General features: G+C 46.1%; 1 protein-coding gene across 4 annotated transcripts in view; it reads left to right on the top strand.

The window, feature by feature from the left end:
* The window catches only part of MBTD1 (mbt domain containing 1), a 527258-nt gene that overhangs the window by 80421 nt on the left and 423646 nt on the right, over window positions 1-23191 (top strand). For all 4 annotated transcript variants that reach the window (XM_069200036.1, XM_069200037.1, XM_069200040.1 and 1 more), the window contains exons 6-7: window positions 5282-5399; window positions 16261-16395. In XM_069200036.1, coding sequence (XP_069056137.1) covers window positions 5282-5399; window positions 16261-16395 — 253 coding nt within the window. The remainder of the gene's footprint in view (window positions 1-5281; window positions 5400-16260; window positions 16396-23191) is intronic.

A 23191-nucleotide genomic window follows, 5' to 3' on the forward strand; every position in this document is an offset into this window, starting at 1 on the left:
TCCGGCCTTGCTGGCATCTCAGAAGGGAATGCAGATGCTTGGGGTGGACGTAGCTCGAGCTCAGAGCTGCGTTTGGCCGCAGAGTGAGGTGAATAGCGGGGCTGAGTGGCTCTTTGTGATTGCGGGGGGCCGGGTGTGAACCTGGAAGCTGCACTTTGCTGCAACCTGTGTGAAGAACCAAGGGTGGCCTGTCTCGCCTCCACGCAGAGTGCATCAGTTAAACATGGGCAGCAGTGTCTGAAGTGGAGGGCGATCAGCTACCCGAGATTCATCCCTTTTGGGGAGAGAGAATTTAAGTACTGTGAGGTCTACGGTGTTGCAGGAAGGGGCTGAGGCCTACATGTACACACAGGGGGGTGGGGGATCAGGATGCGCAGTCAAAAGGTTTAAGGGTTAAAGCAGTTCATATGCATGCTCCCCTCCCCCACACCCGTATTGGAAAAACTGGTATGGAGCAGGCACAATAATAGGAGTGCAGGGCCAGTGAAGGTGGACTGCCACGCTCCACAGTGAGTGGTCATTATCTTGTGAACTAAGACTATCTGCTGGTGGATAACTGGGGCGGTTGGGGCGCCTTAGAGGCCCGGGCTAGGGGGGTGGGATTGGGTGATATCCCTGCATGCAAATTCTCCCTAAAATTAAGGGGGGGGATCCAGAGCGGCTCCAAAGCGACCCCACACAGTAGAGGAGAGTATTGCTAGGATGGCGCAGGATGGTGCCCCAGAAGACAAACTACTGATGGGCAAGGTGGCGACGCCCTCTACCCTTGACATTAAGAATCTGATACTGGAAGGGAACACAGCAATAACTGAGAAACTTGATGGAGTGGCTGTCACTGTGACACTACCAGGACATGGAGAAAATGAGGAAGCATGTGAAAGACTTGGGCACCAGGGCTGATGGCGCAGAGGAGATCCTGATTGCACACACTAGTCATCTGGCAGGTAAGAAGTGGGAAATGAAACAGGAGACCGAACTAGCTGATTTAGAGGACAGGTCATGTTGAAATAATGTATGGATCCTAGGGGTGCCAGAGGGCACTAATCTGTGTCAGTTGAGCAGTTTTTGGAGAAATGTCTCCCAATAGTGCTTCCAAGGCTGGACACTGGAGATGAACTACATGTGGATAGAGCACATAGGACACTGGGTGGCACACCCATACCTGGTACACCTCCTCGCATGCTGATTGCCCAAATGTTGCAATACAAGGATAAGTTGGGCGCATTGGCGGCAGATCGCCGTCAAGGAGGGGTTGAATTCAACGGGAATATTTCTTTCTACTCTGACTGTAGAGTGGAGACCCAAAGGAGATGCAGAAAATGTATAGCGGTGAAGAGATAAATCGGAGATAAAGGATGGGCCTACGCTTTAGTACCGCCAGCATGATGCAGGGTGGATCTTCAAGCGCAAAGGCATTTCTTCGACCAGGTCGAAGATGCCATGCTTTTTATTGAGAATCATTAGTTGATGGGCGCTATATGGATTGATGCTTGCTTGTTACTAAAGTTAGCAGTTACGTTTACAGAGGAATGTGATACATGCTGAGCTGGACGGACTACCACCAGTATTAGTAAAGAATTTCTCATGATGGAACAGATAGAGAAGGAGGGATGCTTGCACTTTAGGGATCCTAGATGCACAAAGCTTCTGACACAGTAGATTCGGTGTTAATGGACCAAGTGCTACAATGGTATAACTTAGGCACGGATTACCTGAAATGTGTCCACCTCCTGTATATCAACAGTAGAGAAAGAGTTAAAATGAGAAGCAGTGTGTCTGACAGATGGCAGGTGGAGCGGGGAACCCTGAGAGGAATGTCCCCCCTCCCCCGCTTATATTCGCCCTGGTCATTGAACCACTGGCATGTATCATTGGAGCCAAACATGCAGGAGACAGAAATCATTTTCCTTTTGTCTCCCATCCTTAATCTATGTATGCAGACAACATACTTTTGACCATCCGGAACCCAGAGACTACTTTGCTGGAGGTTTATAACACAATTGCTGCAGTGGGAATGCACTCAGGTTTCGAGTGTAACACAGACAAATCAGTGTTATATCCCGTGGGACATGACTGGGTGATTTGCCCAACATAAGACTACAAATGTAGTGTACACCTGAGCTTGAACATGCTGGAGGTATACGAGTCGAATGTGGGAAATATGATTGCTTCATTGGTGAAAAGTATATGTAGATGGTTGAAATTCCAGATGTCTTTAATGGGGAGCATAACGCTGTGTAAAATGATCATGTTGCCTAAAGTCCTATATCCTCGTATCTAAACAGGGTCCCTGAGCTAGATACAGAGAGTAACACACAGGGAAGCAATACTATGAGTATAACGTAGTTTACTCTCCATTAACATAGGAATGGAAATCTTAAATTCAAATATACAACATACAATATATTTCAATTTAGATATTTATTATAGCTAATTAAACATTCAGTTCGCACATAATATAATCAACATAGAATCAACCAAAAAAATATATAATACAACCCCCAACCCCCTATTTACAACCGCCTCGTACATGAGAGGATATTGGCAAATTTGAAGCCCTGACCAGGATTGGCTACCGTCAGGCCTGTAACACGAGAATTTGAATCAGGAAATTATAACCTAGAATTGGCTGTTATTATGTTGAATTTTATACAATCCAAACTACAACTCATAATTGTAGCATCAAAGCAGTAACTTTATTGTGCTGTTTAAATATCCTCTCATGTATGAGGCGGTTGTAAATTTGTATGTATACTATTTTGTGATTTTGTTGGTTCTGTGTTATTTGTTTATTTTTGCGTATTTACTGTTATGTTATTTATGTTTTCATATATGTATGTTTCATTTAGGGTAGGGGGTTGTATTATATATTTTTTTGGTTGATTCTATGTTGATTATATTATGTGCGAACTGAATGTTTAATTAGCTATAATAAATATCTAAATTGAAATATATTGTATGTTGTATATTTGAATTTAAGATTTCCATTCCTATGTTTGCTATGTTAATGGAGAGTAAACTACGTTATATGCCTAAAGTCCTATATACATTGCATTACATGCCTATGGGTATACTGGAGCCCTTCTTTGGACCCTTAGATGAGTTACTCAGGCTACTTTACTGGGGTGAAGGGAAGGCTTGCTTTAGCTTACAGATACTACAATTACCATGGAATGGAGGAGGGATGCAGTCCCTGAACTTGCGTACATATTATGGGGCATCCCAATTACAGCATATGGTGCGGTGGTTTTCAGGAGGGGACACTGATCCGGTTACCGAGCTTTTGGTTCAGTTAATTAAACCGTGTAGGCTACTAGCATTACCTCTAGCTCACACAAAAAATGTGCACAGCTGCCACTACAGATCTAAATGATGGTGGATGTGTGGGAACAAGCTTCTCAGAGAGAGGGGGATGAATAAATACCTACACCAACTGATACCATGGTATGCAGGGATTAGCCCGGGGCTCCCCCTTTTCCTGCAACACAGGGAGGAAGGTACTGTCCCGCAGACTCTGGGTGATCTGTATGAGGATGGCCGCTTAATGGGGTATGCAACCTTCTCCTCTAAATTGGGCTTTGACGGAGGGATGCTTTCTAGTCTATGCAGGGCCTGCGGTGGCTGGGTTTTCATAGGAGCCGGACACGCACATATTAAACCAGGCTTTGCCAGGCATGGTGGGAGAAGGTAAATTTATTTCTCAGTTACATTCATTGTTGTTGCCACAAACTTCCCCACGTATGGGTGCACTGAAATTGCAATAGGAATATGACCCAGGGAAAGAATACTGGCAGCCAATACTGAACAATTGCAGAAAGGTGTCACCCAGTGTGAAATTGAAACAGATTCATTTCAAATGAATGCACAGAGACTTGCACCTAGCTGGCTCCATAGGTTATATCTTATTGAACTCGTAATACGGTGGGTGGGATATCGTCACATTTGGGACGGATTAACCCCCTCCGCCAAAGGTGTAATCAGGCCCTAAGTCTGAATGGTGCCCAAAAAGCAAGATATCAATTTAAACATATATACACCTGTGGGGAAATGCTCAGGGGTGAGGGGGTACTAGGAGGAAGTGGTAAAGGTGTTTGAGGAACTGACGTAATTCTCATCAACATCAATGATTCAACTTTGTTCACTGGGCCTGGTGAAACAGGGTGAACCTACTAAACTTGTTGAAAAAATATTGAAACTTGGTCTAGTGGTGGTGAAGAAATGTATAGCTGTGTGATGGATAACAGCTTGTCTGTCAGCACGCAAACAGTGGCTTTGTGATCCACTGATGTCCGACAGGGAGGCAGGAATGTGTGGGACAGGGCAGAAATTCAACTACAACAAGAAATGGGATTGGAAGCGAAGACACAAACTGAGGAGACTGCAGAAGGATGATTGTAGGTAATGTCCCCGATAATAAACTGTGATGGACATGTATGTCGATACCGCAAAGATGATTGTACTGTTATTAAACATTGCTTGTTTCAACTCTGGAAAGGTAAAACTATGTCTAGCTTCTTCTCAGTGGGAGAGGGGAGGTGGTAGGGGGTGTGTTGAAAAATGTTTTGATTGTTTGGCTGGAAACCAATAAAATAAATATATTAAAAAAAAAAAAAACTTTATCCATACTGAACAACAGCCACACTGGTGTATAACATAACTAAGACACATTGTCAAAGCCAATAGCTTGCACATAGGTGAGACCTATTGGGTTTGCTAACACTTGTTTTTTTCCCCCTTTGGTGATACTACACTTTTGAGAGGTGTTATCTGGCATTAGTTATGCAGTGCATGGATACAGATTTAGGGCCTGATTTAGGTACTGGCAGAGGGAATACTCCATCATAAACGTGACTGATATCCCCTTAGCTGTATTACAATCCCCATAGGATAGAATGGGATATGGTAGAAGGGATATCTGTCACATTTATGACAGAGAATTTCCCTCCACAAATCCTGAGTCAGGCCCTGTCAACATAGACCACTCTTGACGTACTCCTGCCAACCCCTCAACAGTTAAACATAATGAGTACTTTTCAGGCTCCTGAAAGCAAAATCTTTTTTACAGCCAAACATTTCTTTTATCAAGCCATTTGTTTTTCTTGTCTTTTTCTGTACCTCGTTCTAATAGTTGGAAGCATACCACATTTTGCAAGACGTGTCCTCTGAGATGTTCACTTTACTGCTCTAGTTTATAGCACATATATTTCAAGTTATAATGTATGAAAGCAGCATTGAAAGAAGTATTGTTATGAAATTGTAACTGTTTTATTTTACATCGTAGGCACCAATGGGAAACTGCTGGGGTGATATATCAGAAGGCGTCAGAGTAGAAGTCCCAAACTCAGACTGCAACCTGCCAACCAAAGTCTTTTGGATAGCAGGGCTAGTGAAATTAGCAGGTTGGTGTTTTCTGTGTTTGTGTGTGTGTGTTGTTAGACATGGAGTCTCTAGTTGGCAGTGGTTTGCACTCTGTCCAAGTTGGGACCCTCTCTCTAGTCAGGGTAAAGGAACCACTCAGCTAAGATAACCCCTGTTTACCGCCTTGGTAGCTTGGCATAAGCAGTCAAGCTTATCACAGAGGCAATGTGTAAAGTATTTGTACATACACACAGTAACAGTGAAAACACCACAAAAGTACTCCACACTAGTTTAGAAAAAACAGCCAAGATTTAGCTGAATAAAACAAGACCAAAACAAAAAAGATTCCAACGTACACAACCAAAGATATCTCTTCTAAAGATTAAGTGTAATTGTAGTTCCTTGAAATCAGTGAAGCACTTAACTGAGGCAAAGTACCTGAGATGGCAGAACATGATGTCAAGACTAGGGTAACCAAGACTTCCACTGGGGGTGACCAAAAGAAAGACCTAGAAATAAAGAAAAAGATTCCTCAGTAGGCCCCAAAAAACCTGTCAAGGTGGTTGGGCCCCAAGATGCATCCCTAAACAAAGTGGGTACCAGGGCAAAAACTGGGATGCAACTAAGGCATGGTGCTGCAACTGTAGACAGAGGGCACCACACCAAGGACACTTCTTGTCCCAAAAATAAACCCACTAGCAAACCCCCAGGGGTAGCCAGTGTAGCCATTGGGGATGACTCTTCAGATGAGGATGTCCTCAGCCTTTAACTGGAAAGTGTGCCCTACAGGTGAGTTGGAGATTACAGAGGGGAGCTCACTCGTCCACCACCTACTGGTGAATGGAATCCTAGTCACTACCCTGAGAGACACCTCTGTCAGTCACACAATTGTGCATGACAGGCTGCTGCTCTCAAACCAGTACATCCCAGGTGATACTGCCAATGTAAGGTTAGCCCAGAGGAGGTCACTAATAGGCCTGTACCTTTAGTGCCCCTAGAAGTGGGTGGGTTTCTTAGCTGGAGAAGGGTAGTAATCAGTACAGACCTCACCCCTTGACTGTCTCCTGTGAAAGGACCACCCGGAGGTTGTTCAGAGCCCAACAGAGATGCTGGTCCAGTGTCGGGGATTCTGGAGGTGCTGCAGTATCCATAGGTAAGCCCCCAAAGAAAAAAAAAATGCAGGAAAGGTGGGAAGCCTTTAGTCAAGGCTCCAGTAAGCCAAGGAGATTCTGCTCCAGTATGGGAAGATTCAAAAATTGACACTGGTGAAGTCCAGCCTGACCCACAAGAAGTCCGGACTAGCCAGGTAGCTATTAACCATGAGTTAGTGGTTCTTCAGCTAACAGAAGAGAGAGTGGAAAGAGGATGTTTACTACAAGAAGTAGCAATTCCCACACTCTAACACAGCAAATAAGCACCCTAAACCCAAAGAAGCCCATAACTTAGCCTCTTCCCTTGTTGGTGGAGAGCTAAAGGCGTGGTTCTGGGCACTGACAGCTGTCAGTGGCTTCTGCTGGCTGTTAGCCTTTATGGCTGCATTGTGCTTGGCATGGTGGTCTGACCTCATGCCAAATAGCAAGATAACCCTCCTGACCTTGTTGGTCATGGTGGGGTTACTCAAACTGTGGGTAACCTCTTTGGGTAATCTGGGGATGTCCCTGGCCAAGATCGGATTAGCAGAGGTGGATGCCTCTAGCCCAAAGATAAGATGGGCGAAGACTTTAAAAACAGTCAAGATGCAATTCAGATTGGGTCCCGTCACTGAGGAGGGAGGTCTGTTTCCCTGAGGGAATGACCTGGACAGGAGGATGTAATGTAGAGTAGACCCTGCTACAAACCAGCCTGTCTTTCCCTACTCTTCCTCGCCTGACAGACTAGGAAGACTTTACCGGGTTCGGCTGAGTTTCCTGGCATGTGGGGGTGGGTAGTAGGGGGTAGGTACCTGTGTAGGAAACTGGCCCTTGTTACAGTTACCCCCAGTTTTTGCCTGATATTGTTGCTGACTTAACTGAGAGTGTGCTGGGATCCTGCTAACCAGGCCCCAGCACCAGTGTTCTTTCCCTAAAACTGTCTAGAGACTTCTAGCTGCAGATTGCTTACCTTTGAATTTCCTGGCAGCAGCTTGGAATCTGAATTTTTTTGCTGAGCAATACCCTGCGTGCACCGTCGCGTGGCATCGTTTGGATCGGTGTGCGTCGTTTGGCCTCACATGGCGTAGTTGGAGCCGTCTGTGACGTCACGGTTGCCTGTAAAGGCACCACCCCGGCGCGTATATGCCAGTTCTTTTCCTTCTGCGCCGGTTAAGCGCAGGTACAGATTTGAGCTACCCTCTGCCTTTTTTGGCAGACCTTTTTGTACCTTTTTGTCAAGTCTTTTGCAGTCTGTGCAGGATGACATTGAGGAAGACTGGGTTCCAGCAGTGTGGTTGCTGCCATCGTGCCATGTCGGTGACTGACCCCCATCAGGTATGTCTCAGGTACCTTGACAGAGACCACGACTCGAAGTTCTGTTACGACTGCCATGCCACAGCCTTGAAAACTTTGAGAGAGCGGTCTCTGAAGCTCATGGCGGCCAGGCAGTCTACCTAGGAGGTCACGGTCCCGATCAAGGAGGAGGTCGCGGCACTGTTCCGAGAGCCCTAAGTCCTCCTCTTTGCACTCGAGGTCCTCTGGGCACTCGGAGAAGAGGCACAAGAAGAAGAGGAAGTCTGTTTGCTGACGAGGCGTCTCGACTTACTTAGTCCTCAGTGCCATTGGGACTCCAGGATCTGATACCGGATCAGGGATGACACTGAGTTCACTCTGTCGGCTTCCTCAGGTGTTGCCCACTGACATAGATGCTCCGCTGGCACCCACCGATGGAGCAAGCCCCATCCTTAGCCCAGATGATTTAGAGCCAGAACAACATCGTATGACACCGATTCAGAGTTTGACGGTGCCGGCAGGGGCCAGATCAGCACCTGAGGCTTATTCTGAACAGCCAGGTACAGGAGAGGAATGAGAGGGGTTCCAGACCCTTTAGAGTACAGATTGGAGCATATGGACTGGTCTGAGGAACAAGGGGAATCCAGTGGATTTGATACTTCTCCAGATACTGGCATGGTCTCACCTCCTACCATGGCTAGGGAGGAGGAAGCTTCATATGCTATGGTGGTTTGTTGGGCAGATGAGGTCTTGGACCTAGATTTGCCGAAGGTATCGGTCAGGACTAACCTCATAACTGAGGTGCTTCAGCTAGGGGTTTCCACATCGGAGCCTATGTTATCCTTCAGTAAAGCCCTCACTGATGTCCTGCTGGGGACGTGGTCCAAACCCAGCACAGTGGCTCCTCTTAATAGGACTATCGGCCGCCGCCATAGACCAGCTCCAAACGATCCTAGTTACCTCACCCAACACCCCACCCCGGAGAACTTGGTGGTCCAGGCCTCACCTTCCCATGTTGCCTCCTTTCCGCTCCACCGGATAGGCAATCCAAGAGGCTGGACCAGCTTGGAAAGAACATTTTTCTTCCTCCAGCCTGGCAGAGGTGCTGCCCCGGGTCCCAGAGGGCCTTTGGGACACTCTCACACAAGCTGTAAAAGATGAGAGAGATGCAGCCAAGTTTACGATATGGTGTGGTTTGGACACGACCGACTCGGTGGGTAGGGCGATTTAATCGACCATGGCCCCTCGACGCCACGCCTGGCTCCATACGTTTGGCTTTTCGGGCATGGCCAGGCAAACCTTATGGACATGCCCTTCGATGGCTCGTGCCTATTAGGAGAAAAGGCAGACTCTGCGCTTGAGCGGTTCAAGGACTCTCGAGCTACAGCCAGATCCTTGGGCCTCTTGGCGCCTGCTCCCCAGTAGTCTGCCTTTTGCCCCTTTCATGGGATCAGAAAGGATGTGGTACCACGCCACCCACAAGTCAGCCACCGCCCTCCGTCAGCTTAGCATCCAGTGCGGGGACGAGCTTGTGGTACCTTCAGACCCAGAGGGTCTAGCCAGACTGCGGCCACCACCCAGCCCTCCTTATACAACGCCCGAGTCCTCCTAGTATGATTCGGCAAGACCATACTCGTCCAGTTGGAGGGAGGATTCTATTTCATCTCCCTCTCTGGCGGTCCATAACATCGGACAAATGGGACTTGCAGATCATACAGAAGGGCTATTCCCTACCCTTCCAGTCTTTTCCTCCCATTATGCCTCCATTAAACGAACTTCTGATGGAGGGTCACTTAATCTTGCTCTGTAAGGAAGTTACAGCTCTCTTGGCTAAGAGAGCCATAGAAAGGGTCCCGATGTCAGAAGTACGCAGTGGTTGTTATTCCCGCTACTTTCTGATTCCAGAAAAGAACAAGGGTCTTCGCCCTATCTTGGATTTAAGAGACGTCAGTCTTTTCTTCATAAAGGAGAAATTCAAGATGCTCACTCTTGATCGGGCCTTGTCTGCCCTAGACCAAGGAGACTGGATAATGGCGTTGGACTTGCATGTTTCATATTTTCACATCCCCATCCTGCCTACCCAGGCACTACTTGCGGTTCAAGGTAGTCCACGAGCACTTTCAGTTGACCATGCTTCCTTTAAGTTTCACCAGTGCCCCTCGGGTGTTCACCAAAGTGATGGCCTTGGTAGCAGCTCATCTGTGCAGATTTCAGTCTTCCCCTACCTCAACAACTGGCTGTTGAAGGCTCCTACGCCCAAGGCTCTCGTTACCCACCTTCAGCCTACACCGAACCTCCTGCATTCGCTAGGTTTCACTACAAATGTGCGGAAGTTACATCTTTCATCATAGCCGTTCTAGACACAGTGCAGTTTCAGGCTAATCCTCCCGAGCAGTGAGTCCAGGATATTCAGGTTATGATACCGATGTTTCAGCCTCTACCCTGGATTTCGGTGAGACAGACTCTGAGGTTGCTGGACCTCAAGGCCTCCTGCATCCTGTTAGTCACACATGCCAGATGGCATGTGAGGCCTCTGCAGTGGGACCTGAAGTTCCAGGGTGTGCAGCATCAGGGTAATGTTACCAGCACGGTTCAGGTCTCGGAGGTAACTGCAAAAGAGATGCATTGATGGTAAGTGAACTGCAATTGAGTCAGAGGCAGACTCCTCTCTCTTCCCCAGCCAGATCTCACAGTAGGCACAGATGATTCATTTCTGGAATGGGGGAGCCATCTGGGTGAGGCGGAAATCAGAGGCCTCTGGTCTCTGGTGAAATTAGGACTCTATATCAACTTATTGGAGCTTCTGGCGATCCGACTGTCATTGAAAGCATTTCTTCCTGTTGTAAAAGGGAAGATAGTGCAGGTGTTCACGGACAACATCACCGCAATGTGGCACTGCAACAAGCAGGGTGGAGTGGGGTCGTGGACCCTTTGTCAAGAGGCTCTGCGTCTCTGGACATGGCTGGAACAGCAGGGCATAATCCTGGTGGTTCAACACCTGCCAGGTTCTCTGAACGCCAGGGCAGACAAACTCAGCCATTGGTGCCTAGCAGTGGAGAGAGCCTTGGTTAGAACTGTTCGCCTCCGCAGAGAACATCAGCAGTATTGTGCATTGGAGTTTCCAAGGCGGCATTAGCTCGGCAATGTTTTTTATCGTGAGTGAAATTCAGGCCTCCTGTACTCCTTTCAACCCATATCCCTTCTGCCCAGAGTTCTCAAGAAGATCAAGAACAACCGGGCCCAAGTAATCCTAGTGGCTCTGGATAGGACAAGCAGAGTTTGGTATCATGAGCATCGACCCTCCAATCAGTTTGCCCGTTCGGGAGGTTCTTCTGTTGCAGCAGCGGGGAAAGGTTCTCCACTGAACCTGTCAACTATGTGTCTACATACGTGGAGATTGAGCGGCGACAGTTGATGGCTTTTGACCTTCCTTCCAAAGTCTGTAAAGTTAATTTAGCAGCCAGGCGTCCCTCCACTAAATACGGTATACGCCTGCCCTGTCGTTGGAAACGCTTTGTATATTATTGTAAAGAAAGGTCTATTAATCCTCTTTCTGCTTCTCTTTCTGGTATCCTTCTCTTTATACTATCCCTTGCCGTATGAAAGTGCCCTTATTGGCATGGTTACCACCCACTTTTTGCCTGATATTGATGCCAACTTTGATTGAAAGGGTTCTGGGATCCTGCTAACCAGGCCAAGCACCAGTGTTCTTTCCCCAAATATGTACCTTTGTTTCCCCAATTGGCACACCCATGGCACACAGTTAAGTCCCTTTAAAAGGTACCCATGGTACCAAGGGCCCTGAGGCCAGGGAAGGTCCCCAAAGGTTGCTGCATGTATTGTCACCTTGGGGGACCTCTCACCAGGCACTTGCATATACTGCCTTTGCCTTTTTCTTATCATCAGTACACACAAACTGCAATGTCAACATGGCACCCCTCTCAGGGTGCCATGCTCACAACCACTGCCTGTGGCATAGGTAAGTCACCCCTCTAGCAGGCCTTACAGCCCTAAGGCAGGGTGCGCTATACCATAGGTGAAAAAAAAAAAAGGTTGAACCAACAGGCTGTTTTTCTTTGCTTTTTGGTTAGGTGTGAGATTGATTTTCTTCTCTTTCTTCTTGAAACACGAGCACCATTTCTTCTGACACTTTTTCTGTCCTTCTTATCATAATTTCTTGATAGGGTTATTTTCAGGTTAATATGTTTATCAGTTTTGTATGTAAATAAAAGGAGTTTATTTAACCCCTTCGCTGCCAGGCCTTTTCCCCCTCCTGTGCCAGCCCTTTTTTTGGCTATTTGGGGCAGTTCGCGCTTAGGCCCTCATAACTTTTTGTCCACATAAGCTAACCAAGCCAAATGTGCGTCCTTTATTTCCAACATCCTAGGGATTCTAGAGGTACCCGGACTTTGTGGGTTCCCCTGAAGGAGGCCAAGAAATTAGCCAAAATACAGTGAAAATTTCGTTTTTTTAAAAAAAAAATTGAAAAAGTGGCAGCAGAAGAAGGCTTGTGGTTTTTCCCCTGAAAATGGCATCAACAAAGGGTTTGCGGTGCTAAACTCAGCAGCTTCCCAGGTTTCAGGAAGAGGCAGACTTGAATCAGAAAACCCAATTTTTCAACACAATTTTGGCATTTTACTGGGATATACCCCATTTTTGCAATTTTTTGTGCTTTCAGCCTCCTTCCAGTCAGTGACAGAAATGGGCATGAAACCAATGCTGGATTTCTGAAAAGTAGACAAAATTCTGAATTCAGCAAGGGGTCATTTGTGTAGATCCTACAAGGGTTTCCTACAGAAAATAACAACTGAAAAAGAAAAATATTGAAATTGAGGTGAAAAAAACATCAATTTTTCTCTACGTTTTACTCTAACTTTTCCCTGCAATGTCAGATTATCGAAAGCAATATACCGTTACGTCTGCTGGACTCCTCTGGTTGCGGGGATATATAGGGCTTGTAGGTTCATCAAGAACCCGAAGAACCCAGAGCCAATAAATGAGCTGCACCCTGCAGTGCGTTTTCATTCTATACCAGATATACAGCAATTCATTTGCTGAAATATAAAGAGTAAAAAATAGCTATCAAGAAAACCTTTGTTTTTCCAAAAAGGGCACAAGATAAGGTGTTGAGGAGCAGTGGTTATTTGCACATCTCTGAATTCCGGGGTGACCATACTAGCATGTGAATTACAGGGCATTTCTCAAGTAGATGTCTTTTTTACACACTCTCCTATATTTGGAAGGAAAAAATGTAGAGAAAGACAAGGGGCAATAACACTTGTTTTGCTAATCTATGTTCCCCCAAGTCTCCCGATAAAAATGATACCTCACTTGTGTGGGTAGGCCTAGCGCCCGCGACCGGAAACGCCCCAAAGCGCAACGTGGACACATCCTATTTTTTTGAAAGAAAACAGAGGTGTTTTTTGCAAAGTGCCTACCTGTAGATTTTGGCCTCTAGCTCAGCCGGCACCTAGGCAAACCTACCAAACCTGTGCATTTCTGAAAACTAGAGACCTAGGGGAATCCAAGGTGGGGTGACTTGTGGGGCTCGGATCAGGTTCTGTTACCCAGAATCCTTTACAAACCTCAAAATTTGGCTAAAAAAACACATGTTCCTCACATTTCTGTGGCAGAAAGTTCTGGAATCTGAGAGGAGCCACAAATTTCCTTCCACCCAGCATTCCCCCAAGTCTCCTGATAAAAATGATACCTCACTTGTGTGGGTAGGACTAGCGCCCACGAAAGGAAATGGCCCAAAACACAACGTGGACACATCACATTTTTTCATAGAAAACAGTGCCTACCTGTGGATTTTGGCCTGTAGCTCAGCCGGCACCTGTGGAAACCTAGCAAACCAGCGCATTTTTGAAAACTAGAAACCCAGAGCAATATGTCCTTACAGTGCCTAAGTCCATTCTTAAGCATTGTAAGTGCAGTGTAGCCATACTGAGTATATGGTCTGGGAAGTTGTCATTAGAAACCCCACAGCTCCATAATGACTGGGAAGTTTGATATCAAACTTCTCAGCACCATAAACTCCCACTGATGCGAGTGTCGGATTTATTTAAAATGCACACAGAGGGCATCTTAGAGATGCCCCCCTGTATGTTAGCCAAACTGCTGGTGTCAGACTGACTGGTCTGTGCCAGCCTGCCACTTTCAGACAAGTTTCTGACCACATGGGGTGAGAGCCTTTGTGCTCTCAGTGTTCAGAAACAAAGCCTGACCTGGGTGGAGGTGCTTCACACCTCCCCTCTGCAGGAACTGTAACACGTGGCGGTGAGCTTCTAAGGCTGAATCCTCTTGATACAGTCCCTTTGGGCACTCCAGCTAGTGGAGTTGCCCACCCCTCAGACAAAGACCCACTTTTGGTGGCAAGTGTGGCAGAAAAATTAGAGAAAGCAGGAAGGAGTGACCATCCCAGCTAGGACCATCCCTAAGGTTTCCAGAGCTGAGGTGACAACCTCCCTGCAGAATCCTCCATCTTGGTTTGGAGGACCGGGATCAATAGGGTTAGCTTTGTGTCCCTCATCCCCAAAGGAAGTGGACACAAGAAGAGTGCAGCCACCCTCAGGGACAGTAGCCATTGGATACTGCCCTCGGACCCCTGTAGTACCTCTAAATCCAGGATTTAAGGGCCTTTCTGGAGCCAGCTCACCAGATTCCTGGTGACCTGACAAGAAGAAGGAATGCATAGCTGCAACCCCTAGCAGAGAAGAAGTAAGACGACAACTACTGGCCTGTCCCCTGCTTCAAAGAACCTGCGAAAGACCAGCGATGCATCCTGCGGGACCAACGACCTCTGCCAAGCTCCAGAGGACTGCTCTGAATCACAAAGGACCAAGTCCTCCCATGGACAGCGTTCAGTGCCTACGTGTGGCCTCCCCAGTGCTTCTCTGAACCGCCCCCCCCATGTCTGCCCTCTGAAGTCGCGGGTACTTACTTACCTGCCTGCAGATCTGAAACAGAGTGCCCCCAGGCTCCATAGGAGCCCATGATTATTTTGCCTACACTTTGACCTATGCACCCAGGCGGCCCCGTGTTGCTGGTGGTGGGTGTTCAGGGTTAACTTGATCCCCACCCTGTGCGCTTCCTAACCCCTGGAGACTGGAACTGTAAGTGTTGTACTTACCTGTTAAAAAACCTTAACTTTTCTTCCCCCAGGAACTGTTTCTGAAAATTGCACTGTCCAGTTTTAAAACAGATAATTGCCAATATTTCAAAAACTGTATAACGTATTGATTTCAAACAACATACTGCTGATACATGTGTGAAATACAAATCTATTGAAATACTTAGCTGCAACTTGAATCTTGTGATTCTAAAAATAAATTAAGAAAATATAGTTTTGCTATATAAAACCATTGGTCTGGAGTTAAGTCATTGAGTGTGTGCTTCTTCTGTTGTCTTTTTGTGTGTACAACATATGCTTTGCACTACCCTTTTATAAGCCTAACTGCTCGACCATGCTACTACAAAAGAGAGCATTAGTATTATCTATTATTGCCTCTGGGGAATCCCTGGACTCTGTGCACACTATATCTCGCTTTGCTATAGTATATACAGAGCCAGCTTCCTACAGTAGGCTGTTTATTTTACTTGCTCTTCAGGTACCCAGTTAGATGGTGATGTATTTGCAGTCTGCTTTTTGAATGTTTAATTAATATGACAGCTGCTTGAAATCTTGGTTGGGTGAGGATTTCTTCTTGTATCATTCAGAAATAATAGTAACATGCATGCTGCAAGTGAAAAGTGTTTTGTTAATTTAAAGCCACATAAGTGAGTGTTTTTTAAATTTACCATTTTTATTGCACGTAGGCGGTGGCCAAATTTAGGTGACAACCTCTTTCCTTATTTATATTTATTTTATTTACATTTATTTATATTTATAGTTTAATATTCTTGCATTAAAAATATTTAAAAAAATTAATCACACACTCCACATGCCGTGGACAGACCTACTGGTTTTACCAGTGTGTGTTTAGCTATGTTATGGCACTACTAGAATCTACTGTGATGTGATTATTTCAATTTATTTTGTAATGCTGTTAACTGCATCAAGACCAGTGAAATTAAAAGGAACCTAACTGAAGCAGAGAAGTTGTAAATTTTTTTTTAAATAGTCTTTTGAAATCATTTGTCTTGTGGTTGAAAATATTCCAACCAGGATGTGCCATATAAGATGGGGTATTTGTCTGAAAAGCAGTGATACATCTTATTGTTTTCCCCATGAGTGTCTTTATCTATTGAAACACACACACCCACCCAGAGGACTCCTTGTTGTTGTGGGCTTTGTAATCCAATGCTTGGGGTAGAAAAGCTTAACTGTAGGCATATATTTTAGGCCCTTCAGAGGGAGTGTTAAATTTCCTACTACGCCTTTTAAAATATTACATAGGATGTCTGAGTCTTTCTGGGAGTTACACAGTGTTGTTTTTAAAATCATAGATCTTGTAAGTGTATCATTACTCCATTTCAGGTTTTAATGCTTTGCTTCGATATGAGGGCTTTGAAAACGATTCAAGTCTAGACTTCTGGTGTAACATATGTGGTCCCGACGTCCATCCAGTTGGTTGGTGCGCAACTAGTGGAAAGCCCTTAGTTCCACCTAGAAGTAAGTACATTTAATTGAAACCTGCATAGTTGTCTTACTGAAATGTGCTGTTTCATTTGTCATTGAGCATGATTATTTTGTTAGTTATTTTAGACTTCTCTTGAAGATAAAAATATTAATTCAGAGACTTTAATGCTAAACATCCTTCGCTATAGTCTTAAAATAAACCAAATTCAGAAAGACGCATTTAGTGGAGAATAGCAAACAATATGGAATGAAGTGCAAAACAAAATGTAGGATTGGGATTTGGTGGTCATCAAGATGGTGTGTTCTGTGCATGTTAGGCAAAGTTGAAAGGATTCTCATACAGAGCGTGGGGTACATTGGTAATGGAAAAGTGAGTTGTGATGTAGATTGGAAGAGGCTGAATAGTGGAGGGTTGCCAGAGACAAATGGGAGGTAGGCATCAAAGCACGCTTGTGGTACCTATATGAAAAAAATGGATGGTAGGGTGTAGACTAAGGAGCATGGTGATAGTGGTGTGAGAGGCAGTTCTGCCCAAATCATGCAAGGGCTGATAGTGTGTACCCAAATGCTGGTTAAAGGGGGGGATAAGATGCTGGTGGAGTAATGTTGCTGCAAATGCAGGCAGAAAGGGAAAGTGCAGCAATATTATAATGGGAGTCGGTAGAAGAAAGTAAACTGGAACATGAGCCGGCGTGAGAGGAAAAAGGGAAGATAATGAAAGCATAGAAGAAAGTAGAGAATGGATATGTGCAATTTTTTTTTTTTTTTTTTTTTTTTTAAAGTTTTCTGGTCAGAAGTTATAGTGGCTCCTTCCTATTACTATTAATAGCCATTGGTTCCATTGTTAAATTATATTTTTTCCACCATCTGGTTTGTACATGCATTCTGCATGGTAGTGGTCGACGCATAATGCTGGTTATCTCTGGTGCCTCTTGGTTCTTCCACCCCGGTTAGCATGGAAAATGATCCTTCTGCTTTGTTTTTCGACCACAGTAACCTGTCAGCCTCGATAACTGGGTATCTTTTATCGATCACCCACCCCCCAAAGGTGCACTTGCTCCCTCACAGGGCCTTCCTCTCCTCGTCTTCTATAAGAATGCAGATTCCATGAAGGAAAGGACCCCTTCCCAGTACTGTCCATAGTGCCTTTCTAAATACCCCTAGACAGATCCCCATTGGGTCTGTAATTGGTGTCTTTCACTGCTCTGCCTGCCTTGCCTTCCATTAAAAAAAGATGCCCCGGTACCTACAAGATCAGTACCTGGCTTGGTTTGCCATTTTGCACTGCTAGGAAGAAGACAGTCCTCACCTCTGTGGAGACCAAGTGGAGCCACAGCCAGAGACCTCCTGCTCCAGACCCTTTACTTCAGCCCGAACCGGGCACTCAGCCATACTCCAAGACAGAGAAGCTTCATCTCATCCAATAGAAGATATTGAGCATGAGTACAACACCTCCCACTGCAATACTGCCCCTGAGGGGGTCAGACGTCCAGCCCTAAAACCCAGACTCAAGCTTCTGGCTCGCTGCTGCCTGAAGGCCAGGATTGGCACTGAACGAGGGCCTTTGAACCAAGTCTAAGATAGCCACTGGCACTGAAGCAGCCCTTTCACTCCTATCCGTTGGTCCCAATAACTCCTTCAAAACTTAAAATGAAACCCGCCTTGGCTTCCAAGATTCCTTCAGCGCCAAAAGACGATTCTGCAAACGATGTTCAAAAAACACCTTAGGCTGTAAAACATCCAGGGCCTAAAGCCCCATTTTCTGGAGTGTCGGAGGACCAAGAAAAGCTCATTCTTCTTTGGAGGATTAACACTAAGCCACCTTTTAAGGAGCATAACTTTCTTTCCCGAGAAAGAAGGCTGATTTTTGAGGAGGAGCTTGTTTGAGAACCTGCTGCTAAACCCAAATTGGGAAACATCGTGACAAGTGCACTAGTCCATTACCACTCCATCTACCCCTACCTCCTCCTCGTCTAAACCGCCACCTCCCTCCACCCAATACAACCACACGCCCCTGAACAACAATCATCACATGAGTCACCACACTTCTCCTATGGGAGAGAGCACCACGTACCCCCTTGATCCATAGCAGGCACTGCTTGACCCTGATCTCAGGGGTGACCCATTAGATGATTATACCATTAACCCACCTGGAAATACAGATCCAGACCCCTTAACTGCAAAACCGTCCCCTCACGATTCTACTACCTCTATCATAATATAATTAGCAGGGCTGCCACTTTCCACAAAGTGAAAATAAATGGGCTCAGCTAGTCTGTCTTCTGTTTCTACACTGCATGCTTTACCGAAACTGGAGGTTTCATTGGTCTGTCCAAACTTTAAGAGGTTCAACTGCTCCCATTAAAAGGTGCTGCCATCCCATACAGGATTGTTTAAGAGCCAAGGGCTAATGTTCCAGAATGGAATATCTCTATTTATAAGGGTCCAAAAGATGATATGCTCCAGATTGTCCTTTTCATGGAGCTGAAAGAGAGGCACTCCTACAGTAAACTTAGAGGTATCGGTTGCCACAGTAAGTTTCTCTGACTGATCCAGGTTCCTGAGAATGGTGGGTGTATGCCTTTGGGAGCTAGAGAAAAGCCTCCTTAAGCCTTTGGAGTCAAAGTAAAACATTTACTTAGGTTTGCCTCCTTCAGAGTGGCAGAAACGTGACTGGTGATTTTAGCAAACGTTTATTAAACTTTCTATAAAAGATAGCCAGTTCCAAAAAAACATTGGGTCTCCTTCATGGACTTGGGGGTTAACCAGTCCAAAATGACAAATATCTTAAGAGGGTCAAGGGTAGTATACCCTCTCAAAGACGATACCACAGGTACTCCACTTCTGATGGTCTTCCCTGAGACGAAGAAGGACTGAACTGACATGGATTGAATGCTCTTGAATGGAAGCATAGAAGATCAGAATATTTTCTAGATATACCAAAAGAAACAGATTTTGGATGTCAGAGAATATGTTAGTGATTAACCTCTGAAAAGCTGCCTGGGCATTTTTAAGGCCTGAGGGCACGACTCAATATTTGTAGTGTCCTGGGGTATCCGAAAAACCATCTTCAACATCATTCCCAATCATATGGCGCAGATGGTAAGCTCCACAGATATCTAACTTGAATTAATTTGTACCACAAAAAAATTCAAGTATGTCTGAGTGGTGGCAGGTAGCAGTCCTTAAAGATGATCTTATTTAACCCCAACAATGATAAATGCAAGGTCTCGTTCCTTTGGATGTCTTATGGAGAAAAAAAGGTGGAGCTCTAGCAGATGATGTAGACCGAACAATCTGACCGTTCTGAAGATTCTTGTCTTTAATATTCCTTCAGAACCTATTTCTCCTGCTAGGATGGAGAGTACATTCTACCATAGGGAATTGAGGCTCTGGGTATGGTCCTGATGGCACAGTCAAAATGTTTACAAGGAGGGAAAGACACTGAACCAGGTTTCTGAAACACAATAGAAAATTAATGTTAAGCCATAGTAGAAATGGACATCCCTGTGTGTGTTGGAGACTGCATCATCGGTGGGGTAGCCATTGGTGATGGTTGTGGTGAGCGATGTGGTGATGGTGGCGGAGTTACTTGTTTTGCCACCTTTGCCTGTGGTTGCTTGTCGTTTTCTTGGAAAGCAAGTTTCCTTTTCATTCGGATTGGAGGGAGAGTTCTGATTTTTCCTGTCTCCTTTTGAATGTGGAGCCTTCTCTGTGTGTAATCTGGCTCCCCTGCTTCTAGCTCCTGTCCGAATTTGTGTCCTTGCATTTGTGAGGACAGGCCTTGTTCCTCAGTGTAGGAACTTGGTTTCGACTCCGAAACCGGAGGTTTCGGTATCAAAACCTTTTCAACTGTCTTTTTCGGTTCCGAAGACACTTTTTTGGCTTTCGGTGTTCCCATATCTCAGTGGCGAGTTATTTCGGTGCCGGTATCTCGTTGTCGAGATTGCACTGACCCTGTGTCTCGGTGTCGAGTCTGTTCTGTGCCGCACATGTGTGCCCTTTTTCGTTGCCGATGGACGGTCACCTAATTTTCGGGTTAAGCCATGGCCTGTCGGCGGTGGCGTCCCCTGGGCTTTAATGTATTTTCCGTGAGTCTTGGCCAGGGGTGTTTTGCTCACGGTTTTCGGCGTCTGTTCGGTTTCGGTCCCTCGTCCGCAATGGAGAAGGTTTCTTCTTCCTCCAAGTCTTGGTGTCCTGACGGCGCCGACGCCATTTGAAGTCTTCTTGCTCTCCGGTCCCTTAGCGTTTTCCTCGACCGAAATGCTTGACAGGCCTCGCAGGTATCCTCTTTGTGTTCGGGAGACAAACACAAATTACAGACCAAATGCTGATCTGTGTAAGGATACTTGTTGTGGCATTCGGGGCAGAAGCGGAATGGGGTCCGTTCCATTAGCCTTGAAGACGCACATGGTCGGGCCGACCAGGCCCCGCCTGGGAATCGAAACCCCGAAGGGCCACCGGAGCTCTTCAAAATTCGGTGTCGATCTGCGTTATCTAACCCGATACCGAACGCAAACAATATCGTCGCATTTTCCGAGATTTAACTAACTTTCCGAACCGAAACACGGAGCGAAGAGGAACACGTCCGAACCCGATGGCGGAAAGAAAACAATCTAAGATGGAGTGGACGCCCATGCGCAATGGAGCCGAAAGGGGAGGAGCCCCTCGATCTCGTGACTCGAAAAGACTTCTTCAAAGAAAAACAACTTGTAACACTCCGAGCCCAACACTAGATGGCGGGATGTGCACAGCATGTGAATCTGCAGCGTCTCATTTCACGAACAGATGTACACTGGGTAAGTGACATTATATATATATATATATATATATATATATATATATATATATATATATATATATATATATATATATATATATATATATATACACACACACACACACACTCTTTCTCTTTCTCTTTCTCTCTCTCTTTCCCCCCCACCCCCCAGTTAACAGGGATTGTCTTTCCAGCCGGGCATCCCAAGCACTAAGGAATAATTAGTAGACGTGATTAGATTAGAAGCAACGATCTCCTTTTGGTTGCTTGAGGACACTAAGAGCGGAACCTTAATGGACGTCATGAGACTTGTACTCAAAGGAGATTTATCAGTATTTTTATTTATTAATTTGTTTTGTGTGTGATGTGGAGAGTGTAGGAAAGTAGCCTTCTTCTAGCTTGGTTACCCACACTTTTGGCCTGTTAGTGTGTTTGACTGTGTCTACTGGGATCCTGCTAATCAGGACCCCAGTATTTATGCTCTCACCCTTAAATTATGGTTATTGCCTACTGGTAACCCTGTATTTTACCCCAAAATGGCATACTGGAGCCCCCTATAAGTCCCTAGTATATGGTTCTGAGGTACCCAAGGCATTGGGGATCCCTATGGACTGCAGCATATCGTTTGCCACCCTTAGGGAGCCCATGCAAAGGCTTCTACAGGACTGCCATTGCAGCCTGCGTGAAAAGGTGCATGCACCCTTTCACTGCCATTTAAACTGCACCAGGTCACTTATAAGTCACCCCTCTAGCAGGCCTTCCAGCCCTGAGGGCAGGGTGCAGAGGACCTGTGTGTGAGGGCAACCCTGCACTAGCAGAGGTGCCCCCACGACCTCCTGAAACATTTTCCCAGACTTTGTGAGTGCGGGGAGCCATTTTACACGTGTATTGGACATAGGTCACTACCAATGTCCAGCTACATAATGGTAACCCCGTACATAGGCATGTTTGGTATACAACATGTTGGAATCATACCCCAAGGCTTTTGCAAGCATTGGTTGTATGATTCCATTTACTCTGGGGGCTCCTTAGAGGACCCCCAGTATTGCAATTGCAGCTTTCTGAGGGTTTCTAGGCCGCCCCAGCTGCTGCCACCTCTCAGACAGGTTTCTGTCCTCCTGTTGCTTGAGCAGCTCAAGCCCAGGAAGGCAGTACAAAGGATTTCCTTTGGGAGAGGGGTGTTAACACCTCTCCCTTTGGAAATAGGTGTTACAGGCATGGGAGGGTAACCTCCCGAAGCCTCTGGAAACGCTTTGAAAGGCACAGATCGTGCCCTCAGTGCATAATCCAGTATATACCGGTTCAGGGACCCCCAGTCCCTGCTCTGGGGCGAAACTGAAAAAAGGAAAGGGGGGTGACCACTTCCCTGTCCATCACCACCCCAGGAGGGGGGTGCTCAGAGCTCCTCCAGAGGGTCCCTTGGTTTTGCCATTTTGGATTCCCAGTTGGCAGGCACTCTGGGAGCATCTGAGTGGCCAGTGCCAGCAGGTTACGTCAAACCCCCCACTCCCATGGTAGGTGCTTACCTGTGTAGCTGACCAATTCCCCTTTCATTGCTATTTAGGGTCTCTCTCTTAGGTGGTTCTTCAGATTTGGATTGCAAGACTCCAGCAGGAAACCTCTGCATCCTTTACTTCACCTTCTTAACGAAGAACCTGCATCTAGACCCTCCAGGAACTCTACAACTGCAACAAAGCAGCAAAGATGGCTTCTGCATCATTGGATCGTCAGCTCCTGCCAGCAACTTCACCCAACTGTTTCCCAGTCGTGCATCCCCAAAGGATAGCCTGTCTTCAGCCTGCACCTGAAGAACAAAGGAATCTGCCTTGGAGGGAAGGAGTCACTTCCCTGCTTCAGCAGCCACCCCTCTGCAGCGATGACCGGTGGCGTGGTTGCCCTCTCCTGACAAAGTGTGGATTCAGCATCACAGGTGGTGGACTGAAGTGGTTCTGACGTCCTACTGTCCAACTTTGGTGGAGGTAGAGCTTGCCTCCCCACGCAAGACAGTACCCCTGTGCACCGCATGTTTTGCAGTTGCCAAGGCTTGTT

Source organism: Pleurodeles waltl, chromosome 7 (assembly GCF_031143425.1).
Source record: "Pleurodeles waltl isolate 20211129_DDA chromosome 7, aPleWal1.hap1.20221129, whole genome shotgun sequence".
In the NCBI taxonomy this organism is placed as follows: Eukaryota; Metazoa; Chordata; class Amphibia; order Caudata; family Salamandridae; genus Pleurodeles; species Pleurodeles waltl.